Source organism: Gallinula chloropus (genome assembly GCF_964237585.1).
Source record: "Gallinula chloropus genome assembly, chromosome: 7".
NCBI lineage: Eukaryota > Metazoa > Chordata > Aves > Gruiformes > Rallidae > Gallinula > Gallinula chloropus.
Genome location: NC_140092.1, coordinates 25,167,117 through 25,179,233, shown reverse-complemented (window position 1 = coordinate 25,179,233; position 12,117 = coordinate 25,167,117). Strand labels below are relative to the sequence as shown.

General features: G+C 42.9%; 1 protein-coding gene across 1 annotated transcript in view; it reads left to right on the top strand.

Annotated features, from left to right (window-relative positions):
* Positions 1-12,117, top strand: part of CPE (carboxypeptidase E) — a gene marked incomplete at its 5' end in the record, with an annotated part of 44,013 nt that overhangs the window by 24,516 nt on the left and 7,380 nt on the right. The window contains 4 exons of the mRNA XM_084266943.1: positions 6,513-6,709; positions 8,414-8,581; positions 9,498-9,619; positions 10,521-10,699. Coding sequence (XP_084123069.1) covers positions 6,513-6,709; positions 8,414-8,581; positions 9,498-9,619; positions 10,521-10,699 — 666 coding nt within the window. The remainder of the gene's footprint in view (positions 1-6,512; positions 6,710-8,413; positions 8,582-9,497; positions 9,620-10,520; positions 10,700-12,117) is intronic.

Sequence of the window (12,117 nt, the reverse complement as noted above, 5' to 3'; positions counted from 1 at the left end):
AGGTGCCCCTGCTGCCTTCTCTTCTCCAGGCTGAACAAGCCCAGCTCTCAGCCTGACTTCATAGGAGAAGAGCTCCAGCCCTCCGATCAAGGCTCCCGCGAGAACCAAGGCCTTGGCACTTCTGATCATTTTTTTGAATCCGCTTTGAACTTCAGATGACACTTTTTTAATGGCTTTAACACAAAATGAGGGGTTTTGCACATACCACATTTCAGTGTTTCTTAATAAGGGGTATGGTTAAATGAGTAAACTTGTTTTGCCTTATTAAAAAGGTCTGTTGTGATTCCAAGGATCCCATCCTCGCTGCAGCGTAGCACCACCGCAAGGCAAACCTAGCAGGCCGGACCTGCTTGAGTCTGGTTAAAGCAAGCGGGCTAAATTCCACCCGGAATGCTATGCTGTGCAGGGTTCCCAGTGTAAGCACCAGGTACTGTGGAAAGACCAGCATGGGGATGTGCCAGCAGAGGGCTGTAGGTGGGGGCTGTAGGCGCCGAGCAGATGCTGTGCCTGCTTCTCGTGGGTGGCTGTGCCAAGTCCTGCAGCCACAGGGGTGAGAATGGGCTGTTGGAAACCTGAGGAAAGCACCGAGTCACACGGAACATGTGGAAATAGGCTAAGTTGGGACTGTTCAGCCTTGAGAAGAGAAGACTAAGGGGGGACCTAATTAAAGTTTATAATTATCTGAAGTAGGGGATGCAGGGGGAATCAGCCAGCCCCATTTCAGTGGTCTGTGGGGACAGGACAAGGGGCAATGGCTGCAAGTTGGAACATAGGAAGTTCTGCACCAACATACAGAAAAACTTTTTCCCAGTGAGGGTGACAGAGCCCTGGGACAGGCTGCCCAGGGAGGTGGTGGAGTCTCCTTCACTGGAGATATTCAAGACCTGCCTGGACGCCTATCTGAGTGATATGTCCTAGGGAGCTGCTTTGGCAGGGGGGTTGGACCCGATGTTATCTGGAGGTCTCTTCCAACCTCTACAATTCTATGAAATTCTATGAAAATAACTGTCTCGAGCATGAGGTAATCTGGAGAAATGAATTTCCAGTGCAAAGACATGTAAGATCCTATTTTGGATCCTATTTTGAAGCCCGACGGACAGACTTTATACTGAGGAGAATGGGGGTTGCATCTTAATCTGTATGTGTTGAGGCCTAGCAGAAGCATAGCTGCGCTTGGTAAGCTTTCGCTCTAGGTTTAAGGTGCTGTACAGACTTAGTTGTTAGCTTTGATGATAAGTAATAGTGTTCAAACAGTGATGTAGAATTTCCAGAAAGAGCTCTAGACTGCTCTTGAATCACAGCTGTTAAAAAACGCACACAGTTGTTTAAAGGAAGAGGCTGACAAGGGACCCTTAATTTTACTTTGTTTTCCTCTCTGCTTCCACGTGAGCCACCTGTGAAACTTCCCATAGCTTCTCCTTCAGTGAGGTCAGACTGACTCAACATCTTAGTAATGCTGCCCTAAGATGATGTAAGACCTGTGCAGTCATTTGGAGACTCATGCTGCATTGCAGTTATGTCTTTTGGTGTTGCTTCCACTTGAGTCAGGGAGGTCATTTAGTGCACAGGGTTGGGAATCTAAATCTTCTAATTCTTTCACTTTCCTGTCTCACTTCCTCACGTCTTTTCTTCTTTCCCTCTCTTACTTCTTTTGATGTTCAGAGAACTGCATTTTATAGATGTTGGGTTTCTGTGTAGCTCACCTCCAGATAATTTACTTTTCTTTATACTACTAAGAGAAGTGTGGACCACGAGAAAGTTTTAATGCATGAATGCCTTGCCAGGAGGGGTTCTGAGACTTTTCCATGCTGTTTATTTGCAAGGAAAGTTCACTGGTTGCCATGTTAAAAGCGACAAGCAACTGTAAGTAATCAAAAACACTCAGTCAATTATTTCAGGAACTGGCTTTTCTTTAGGAAATACATGAAAGTAGGAGGACTGTAGTTTTTAAGGGTATTTGAGGTTGATTTGCAAAACAGTTCATTAAGCACCTAAACTTCCCAGTAGCTAATTTATTATTTTTCTTCCTTTATGGCTTGCATTTCCATGAGCGGTTAAATGCTTGATTAGACCATGACCAATGAGGTGACATTGCCTGAACTCATAGTATCTATAATTAGTAGGTGCTAAATGTTTTGTCCCTACATTTTAGAAAATAGCTGCCTGTACTGTGCAAATACAGCCTGACCCGAAAATGGCAGCGGTTCATCATCCTTAATTGGACGACCTGTCTAATATTAATGGTGTGCATGCTCTTCCTAGAAAACTGTGGGCCTGAGCTGACAGTAGCTGCAGAAGTGGTGGCTGACATTTCCCAATGCTTGCCAGGCACCAGACAGGCACGACAGTTCAAAATACGCCTTCCTCAATTGTTTCTTAGGCTGTAATGTACCGTGTGACCAGTCTGGGAGGGGAATAAAAGCCTTCTAAAAGCCATAATGATGTGATGGCGTAGGTTTCACCAGGGACACTGAGATACTTATAAACTCGATTGCTGCATTTCTGAGTCGCCCCACAAGGTGTTAGTATCTCCACCCATTCATTTGTTCTCACCCCCCTGTCTCTCTCTGGGCTAGAATCACATTTAGGCATTTATAAGTGTCACACTCAGGTTGTTGCATGGGATTTACTTTTGCAAGAGATTATAATTTGAAAAGATAGTGTCAGAAAATGAATAAAATAGGATTTAAAATATTCAAACAATGGAAATGTTGCATTGTATTTGTGTTTGTTGTATCTCGGACCATTGGAATCTATTAAAACAATATAAATTTTTGTGGAGATCGACTAAATGAGAAAGAACAGTTCTGTTTCTCCATGCCGCTTCTCCCTTACAGCTACCTCCGGGTCTCTGCAGCAGAGCAGGAGTGTGTTTCCTGGCTTGGAGAGACTGTTTAAAGATTCATCCTGAATTTGAGATTTATTGAGTTGTTTCACAAAAAAAAAAATAATTCTAAGAGGCAGTTATAGTCTCAGAATCCTGTGAAGGGTGATTAGGGTCTGGATTAAATGGCTAATGAAGGATTAATGGGAAGTGCAGCCCTTCCTCTAGCTAAGTAGCATGCTAGCAACAGGCTGTTTTCCTTGTGGCATGAGATGTTCTCTTGAGAGTCCTGAAGCTTTTAGAGATGGCAGGGTAGGAGATATTCAATGAGTAGGCCAGAAAACCTGTAAAGTGAGGAGTGCTGGCTGAAGGACCGAACAGCTGGCATCCATGGTGTCTATCTGTGCCAGCCACTGTGGTAGAGAAGGACCTCCATCCTTCAAGAGGCGTAAGAGGCCGGGGATGCTGGCTGAATCATGGAGTCACAGAATCATAAAATGATCAGTGTTGGCAGGGACCTCTGGAGATCATCCAGTCCAACCACCTGCCAGAGCAGGGTTCCCTCGAGCAGGCTGCACAGGACAGCATCCAGGATCACGGAGTTTGAATGTTTCCAGACATGGAGACTCTCCAGCCTCTCTGGGCCTCCTGGCCCAGGGCTCTGCCACCCTCCTAGGAAAGAAGCTCCACCTTGTGATTAGGTGAGACTTCCTATAGACCAGTTTGTGCCCATGGCCTCTTGTCCTGTCTCTGGGGACCACTGAACACAGACTGACACCTCCTCCTGAGCCCACCCCTCAAGGATTTATCAGCATCGAGAAGCTCCCCCTCAGTCTTCCCTTCTCCAGGGTAAAAACAGCCCTGAGTCCCTCAGCCTGTCTTTGTGAGAGAGATGCTCTAGTCCCCTGAGCATCTTCATAGCCCAATGGTAAGAGATGACACTTGATTGGGGAGAAGGGGTGAAGGTGCCCTGAGCCTGCCTGAGTAACGTCTCAAACACCTGCAAGATGCAAAACCCTGGGAGCAAAATTCTGTAAGCTCTGCCTTGAAAACTCGCGCCGTTGGGTTTGCTTAACTCAGCCAACAGAGCGATGGCCTCGGTTGGCAGTCTGCCTCTGGCTTGGACTTCATTGTCCCAGAGACAGAGGTGATTAGGAAAGGATTTAGGTAAAACCGACTCCAAGAGAAGGTTTCCAGAAGGTACAGATGCAAATTAAGAGCTTCATTAACTGCAAAATCATATCAGCACATGGTAGCCTGTGGAATCTCCCTCAGCTTTTTGGGTGCTGTGATGATAACTAGTAACTTTAGCAATGTTTTCCCTTTTTCCAGAACTGACTCCCTGACTTTGCGCATGGTGGGTGGGCGTGGACAACTCATGAGCAAACTGCTGATTCCCATGCCACCAGCTTATGGCATTAATTTGTTTCTCCTGAAATAAGCAGTAAAAATGGAATTGGCTTCCCTTGGAGCAGCTGCAAAGTTTAGATATGAGAAAGATCCATTTCTTTCCATCGTTCTTTTAGATTGAAATTATACTGTTGAAATAATGGAATAGTTTTCCTAAAGCTGTTGGATAGAGTCTGAAACTTGGTATCTGCTGATATTGAGCAGAAGCCCGGTTTCTGGTTGCTGTGCCCAGGGATAAGAGAACAGGTGGTGCTGGGGAGCTGACAGAGAACAGTTCCCACGCATGTGGACCACTCAGCCTCATTTTCTGCAGCCAGAGGATGGATAGGAGATGGGTTCCTCTGCTTCAGGGGAAGGTGTAAGGAAACGCCCACGGGAGCTATGATGTGAACACAAAGTTAAGTTTTGAAGCAGGGCTGTTACTCAGCTGTCTCATACCTTTCCCCTTCCATTCTTTTACGTTCATTTTTAAACTCTTGGCTTGCTAGCAAAACTTGGAGTTCTTCTGTCTCTTCGCCCAAGTGACAGATGGATGAGAGGGAATGGCCTCGAGCTGTGCCAGGGCAGGGTCAGCTCAGATGTTAGGAGAAAGTTCTTCCCCAAAAGGGTTATGGGGCGCTGGAACAGGCTACCCAAGGAGGGTGTTGAGTCACCGACCCTGGATGTGTTTAACAGATGGGTAGATGAGGTACTTAGAGCGCAGGACAGGTACGGTTGGACTCGATGATCTCAAAGGTCGTTTCCAACCCTGTGATTCTGTGATTAAACACTGTCTACCTGTTTTAACAGGATTGGGTTGCTTGCATGGTGGTGATGATAAGACCTCTTTCATTCCCTGGTATCGACAGGTGAGAAAAACCAATAAATGAGAGCCCAATACCCAAAGAGGAAATGGAGGTTTTTAGTCATGGGAATGGCACTATGTGTGTCAGATAAAAATGAAACTATTCCAATGAGACTAGAAAACTTTTTAACCTGTCTGACCAAAAAATTTCAGGGATGAATCCACATGTACAAAACCACCTTAGCTGAAAGGAAAGAGGTCACAGTATTAATAGCCCTCTGTCTGCTAGCATCTTATCGCCGGATTAAGGTTAACAAGGACAGACCGAAGAGTCGGAAGCAGATACAACTGTGTGTTCAATTAGCAGTTATTTAGGTCTCCTTTGCGTAACAGTCTTCCTGGCTTGAATATACTGCCATTACAGTGCAAAAGGCAAAATTCTGTTTGAAGATTATTCAGAGCATATAACCAGCAGAATGTGCGATTAAAGCTACTGTACAACTGCATTTAAAAATGGAACAGATCAGGAAAAAGGGCTTCAACCCAGAAACAGCATGTTCTCCATCTTAGTTCCAGGACAGTCCTTTTTATCTCATTCATCCTAGAAGCTCTCTGGCACTGGGGATCAGAATGTAGGCTTTTAAAAGGGTCTCCATGACTCGTCTTGTATTTTTCACATCTAAAGTCACAAGAGTGCAACCAATGTGCAACTGGGAATACTGGACTGCTTGTTTATATATTGAATAAATCAATGAACTTAGGTATATATTGAGTGCCTATTATACATTGATTATATGAATATGCAATGTATATCAAATCACCGTTAAATATATATCTGATCATTCCATATATATATTCATTTAATATATGTGGAATGCCTATGTATATATTTTATACTGGACTGTTTATAGAAACGTTAAGTGGCAGTGATTGATTTTATGAGTTTTATTATACTTGCTTCATAATGTCTGAGCTGAATACCCAAAGCAACTGGTGAATACGATTTCTCAAGTCGCTAGGATCAGCAGCTGTCCGCTGGCAATGCTTTGGTCAAAGAATTGCAGTTTAATGCATGTGTGGTGCTATCAGTTTAGCCTAATCTTGGAGAGAACATTAAAGATAAGGAGCTCTGTTAGCATCAGTTTATGTATTTAAAAACTACCTAGACACTTTTTGTAGTCTTGAGGCATCGATTGCATTAGATATCAGTTGTAACATTAATGGCCATGTTTAGCATTTATTTTGTCATACTGCATTGTTCTCTGGTTTTCTTTCTCTGTCTTTGGCAGACAGATCAATATAAATTACTATTTGTTTAGCCAGAGTTTAGGAAAAAACCTAAATTCACTTTTCTGAGGTAGGCTTGTAGCTTTCTGGGGCTACTGTGACCAGTGGTAGTAATAGTGATGCCCACATCTGAAGTGTGCAGTGTGGTTCAGTCCACGGGTCGTTTTTATGTGGTGTTCTAAGTCATGTTCTTCCTTTTTCTTGCAGGAGAACCAGAATTTAAATATGTTGGAAATATGCATGGGAATGAAGCTGTTGGAAGGGAGCTGCTCATCTTCTTGGCTCAGTACTTGTGTAATGAGTACCAGAAAGGAAACGAAACTATTATCAACTTGATCCACAGCACACGTATCCACATCATGCCATCTTTGAACCCAGATGGCTTTGAGAAGGCAGCATCACAGGTTCGTAATGACACATGGACCAGACATTTTACAGATGCAGGAACTCTTGGTGGTTATTATTGAATGGAACAGCGTAGATGGAGTATTTCCTGATAGTCCTGTAGGCTTGTTCTGCTTAACAAGGGGGATTTTATGCTTAGGTTTCCAACACACAGCCTCCTCTCTTGTGAGTTTACAGTATTTTAAGATGTAGTAATGCTTATGTTTTGTGCATAGTCTTTCATCTAAGTTCACTGACTGAACTACTTCCTAAACAAGTAATACAAAGTTGATGTTTCCTTTAAAAATATTCTCCTGTAAATGCACTTACATAAACTATTCACATTCATCAGAGCTTGATCCCAGGACAAGAAGACTTTGTGACCCGTCTTCGATTCTAAATTTCAGGCATGAGGTACTTCAATTAGGCTACTAGTCAAGAAAATATAGCAGGAGCTTTAGGATGACAGCTCAGTCAAGAACCATGTTAATGCCAAATTAGGGCTGTTATATACAGATTCTGGTATGTATGATACAAAAATAACTAAAGAAAAATGAGAATTTGCTTGTTTTGCAGGTGTATGTTTATTTTTAAAATTAATACCAGAATTCTGAATGGTTTTGTTCATAAATAAGTCAGACCTTACTAAGATCTTTATTAAACTGATTCTCATGAAGTCTTTATAAAAAACACACCCCAAAGCCAGAGCTCTTTAAAGCATATTCTGTCGTGTGTCTCCCTCTAGTGACAATGGGCCAGAAGCTGTCCTCGTCGTGGCTGGCTGACAGGGCTCTGTAGAGATTCTCTAATAAGAATATTTGAAACTTTTGCTCCTAAATTAAGCCACACTTTTTTTTTTTTTACATTGTGGCTGTAAAGATTATGTATGATTTATTATACTCTTTGCTTTAGCTCTGCTGTTTTTTCTAATAGAGAAGTGTCTCAATCTGTATGCAGTGAGTAACGGTAGATTACCCCAAGGTTAAAACCAGTAATTGAGCTAAACATATTTTACAGAGCCCTGAAAGCTTACAGAGGCGAGCTAGAGAAAACTCTGCACTGTGAAGGTATTGCCTTAATGACCAACCCAAACTTCAGTTTTAGAGAGTCAGCCTAAATGAAAAATTTTGCAAGAATTTTCATTGCATCTGTATTCTATTCTGCCATTTCAGTGAGTGGAGCTGACAGACAACATAAAAAACACAGATAAGTAAAGATTAAGGTCCTGCTTTACCCTGAAGCCATTTAGAGGAATGTTGGAATGAATGCAAACAGTCCTTACAGCTGGCTGATAAATCTACAGCTCCTCCAAAACTTGCTAAGATTAGGTCTATAGTTGATAAACATGGGCGTGAAGCAGCAGGGAAAAGCCAGGTCTCAGGATAGGACTCAGCAGGCACTGGGAATCCTGATGCTGCTGTTAATTTTGCTCAACCTTAGTCCAGATCTGCTGCTGTGAAAATGATCCTCTTCTCTGAGATCCTCAGTGGAGGTTGGTTTTGTTCCCAGAGAGCTCTACAAAGAAATAGGGGTAACTCAGTCATTGGTGCTTCATAAGCTTTTAGTCCCACATTATCCCTTCCTATTCTCAAGACTGTGAGAAGCAAACCCATGGCTTGAATTCATGTGACTAAATATACCTGTATAAAGCTTGGTATCTGAGCTCCTGAACCAACTAATCTCCCTTCTTTTCTCTTTCTTTTTCCTTCCCTTTCCTCATTCAGCTCGGTGAACTTAAGGACTGGTTTGTTGGTCGAAGTAACGCCCAAGGGATAGATCTAAACCGAAACTTCCCTGATCTTGATAGAATAGTCTACGTCAATGAGAAAGAAGGTGGCCCCAACAACCATCTGCTGAAGAACATGAAAAAAGCTGTGGACCAGAATCCTAAGGTAAATAGGGACTGAACGTCAGGTCACTTGCATGCCCACCTCTTCCCGTTTACACCGTTGGACATGTACCGCCCTCTAAGAGGTGTGTCTGTGGGCTTTCCGATTCACATTCCTCCAGATGTTTTGTTCATCTTGTTAAATTTATCTGTCTGATGCTTCTTGAGATTTTTCTCAGAATGGCTTGCTGTACTGAACTCTTTTGATCCATGTTGCTCAATCCTTATACAGTTCCTCACTCACAGCGTTTGTTATTTTAAGGCCAGAGTTTGCATAGCCTCCTCCCTTGGATTGAAGCTATTTTTCAAACCAAGGCCAGAAATTCATTTTTGTGTTTAGCTTAATTATGCTGCTGGCTGGATAACTTTTCTCACACGTAACACATACACTTCTGTTAAGTTTAAACCTTAAATATGCAAGCATATATCCAAAGGGATTTTCAGCTCCTTGTGTTTACCTCTCCACGAGGTTTTGGAAATTACGATGTTGCGACTGCAGTCTCCTGGGGTTGTGGCCTTCACAGGCATACTCTGTCTTCACATTCAAATTGTAAAATAAAGTAATTTTACTTTCCATGCAGAGAACGGACTGACATTTATTTTGAATTATTTTCTTTTCCTTGGGTTTAAATTTGGTAGGACCTTTTTTAGCAGTAGTAAAAGTAGAAGTAGTAAAATATTGAGACTCTTTTATCTGTGACTTCATTCTGAACCACTTTCCACTAGTTTTAGACCTATATGAATCTGCTCCAACCGATTCTGATGTATAGGAGTTCCCTCTGAAGTCAAAATGAAATTGCTGTTAATTTAAAAGGCTTGCATGATATATGTGATAATAATTGAGCCAAATATCTATAAATAAAGAAGTTTCTGTGTTGAGTTATCAATTTGTAACTGCTGTTAGTGCTATTTTGTTGTAGCTTGCTCCTGAAACGAAGGGTGTCATTCACTGGATCATGGATATTCCCTTTGTGCTCTCTGCCAATCTGCATGGAGGAGACCTTGTTGCAAACTACCCGTATGACGAGACTCGCAGCGGTACGTAGTATGAGTTACCATGGAATAGCAGGAGATAGAAATTGCATTCTATACTTAATTCACCTCTCCTTAAGATCCACCTTGCAAACATTGTGTCGTTGCATTGTGTGGGCTTATTGTAGTGTGTCAATCACACGTTAAAGGCCGTGTGGCTGTGTTTTCTGGTTTTGAAGATAGATAGCTTGTTCCAGTAGAGTTACATCACAAATATGATGTAATAGCCTAGAGAATAACGGTCTCTCAGATATGTTAATGTAGCTCTTAAATTAGCTGGTGCTGTTTGCACCCTGTTAGCTGAAGCAAGAGGGAGGCGTCCAGGCTGCCTGAGTGAGCTGTGGATCACTCTGTCATGGTTTCCCCTTTCTCAGCATCGGTCCCGTATGAAAAGGGTCATGCTGTGGCAGAGATGTTACTGTTCGGCATGCAGTGATATGAGCTTGGGTTTCTGTCACTGATTGGAATGGTCATGAGGTGATGGTATTGTTGGTGATCGTCTTCCTTCCATCTGCTTTTTGCAGTTTAATTGCAAATCCTTTTAATATCAGGCTATAAGTCCCTTTAGGGAGGGACCTTTATCTATGCACTGTGTGTTTCTCTAGGAAATACCTAAAGCCTAGAATAGCTTCGCTTTTGTGGTGCACTTTGAAATTAGTATTTCCACAAATATCAAGCCTGGTATATAGAATAACCACCTTAATAATGGGGCAGCCTGGTATGGGCAATTGATGAGGTATGGGGGAAATGTTAATGTTGTTAAGATGATGTCTCAGGACACTGACATGTATGCAGAGGGTTTCTAGGCACAGCCCTGCTCTGTGGCGCTGGTGAGCCAGGTTGTGAGCTCAGTTGGTATGACTGCCCTTCTAATAATCCTTGTTCCCGGCCTTTTTTCCCCCCGCAGGCAGTGCTCACGAATACAGCCCCTGCCCCGATGATGCGATTTTTCAGAGTCTGGCTCGCAGTTACTCTTCGTTTAATCCTGCCATGTCTAACCCAAACAGACTGCCCTGTCGCAAAAACGATGACGACAGCAGCTTTGTGGATGGGACGACTAACGGTGGCGCCTGGTACAGCGTCCCAGGAGGTGAGCCCCAATGCGTGGTGCTTACTGTAAGCTTGAGTTTCCACTGGTTAATTAAGAGTCTGGAATACCACTAGGTTATCTACAGCCTTTGATCTGGTTAAGGCTGAATCAAAGGCTGGTCGCTCAGCAGAGTGTATCTGTAAAAATCTGTAAAGATCACTGTGATCCCAACTGAAATATCCATCTTTTGCATCCATTCTTCGACAATGCTTGTTCAATCAGGTCACTGCAAATTTAACAGTTCTGCAGAGGGCGAGTGACTGCTGTGCTATCATGAGAGCTTAAGCTGGTATGGGTTTTGGGTTGGGTTTTTTTTTTGGGGGTGGGCTGGTGGTGGTGGTTTTTATTTTTAAGAGTAAAAAATATCTTCTAACAAGCCCTGATGAGCTGTTCATTTTATCCTCAGTAATGAAAGCTTCCCACCCTGAAAGAAGTGACGTGGCCTGATTTTCACGGTGTTACTGAAATGGGAGTTTGGCCTTTGATTTCCGTGGGAACAAAGTCCAGTCGTGAAGACAGTTGTGTCTCCATGCTTCCTAGCTTTATTAGAGCTGGATTCCTGCCCAGGCAGTGTTCCCCTAGACTTTGGTAGAGCCTTCTGTGCTAAGAGGGACAGCATAGTTACTGGGGCTACTTCAACACTAATTTTCCAGGAGAATTTTGAAGCCTGAAACAAGACATTCAGTTCCTTTCCCCAAAAAATCTTGATATGTCATTGTCTTTCTACATTGAGGCAGAGCAGATGCTGGGGTATCTGAATTTTTAGTCAGTCTCCTGGGTCTGCTAAACACGACCAGAACTTTGGAGTGAAAAAACTGAGCGATGGATTTCTGAGCTAGAAACTGTCTGTGGAGTGTTTTGCCTGTGCATTGGCTTTGCTGATGTGTATCAGATGACTTCAATCATACCAGTTTTCTTGCTTGTTTTCCTCTTAATACTTTAATGACAGTGTCTGAATTATTTTTTTTTTTTTTTTAGCTGGAATGAGTAGGAATCCCTCAAAGCACTGGGATAGTTTAGGGGGTAGTGTAGATCCTGTGACAGTAAAGGGGGTACTAGAGCAGGAATAATTAAGCTTATATGAAGAGGTGGGAAGCAGAATGATGGCTGGTAGCACTCTTAGGGCCAGCCATCACCTGCTGCTTCTTAGAGCTGTTCTCCCCAGTCTTCGCTGGGGTAGAATGGTTCATCTGCTTTGTGGTGCCACGGGTACCAGGGGCTGGGTGTAAGGTAAAGTGCTGACATATCTGAATGTGCCTGAGGAGCAACAGTCTTCCTTTGAGTGAAGCTTTCCACAGACTTCAAACTGGAACCCTGGAAACACCTTTGACAAACACAGAGCTTGTGTAATTTGAAAAAAACCTGCCTGAATATAAGCAAAATATTGAGAGGCTTAACAGTTAAGTTTCAATCCAAAT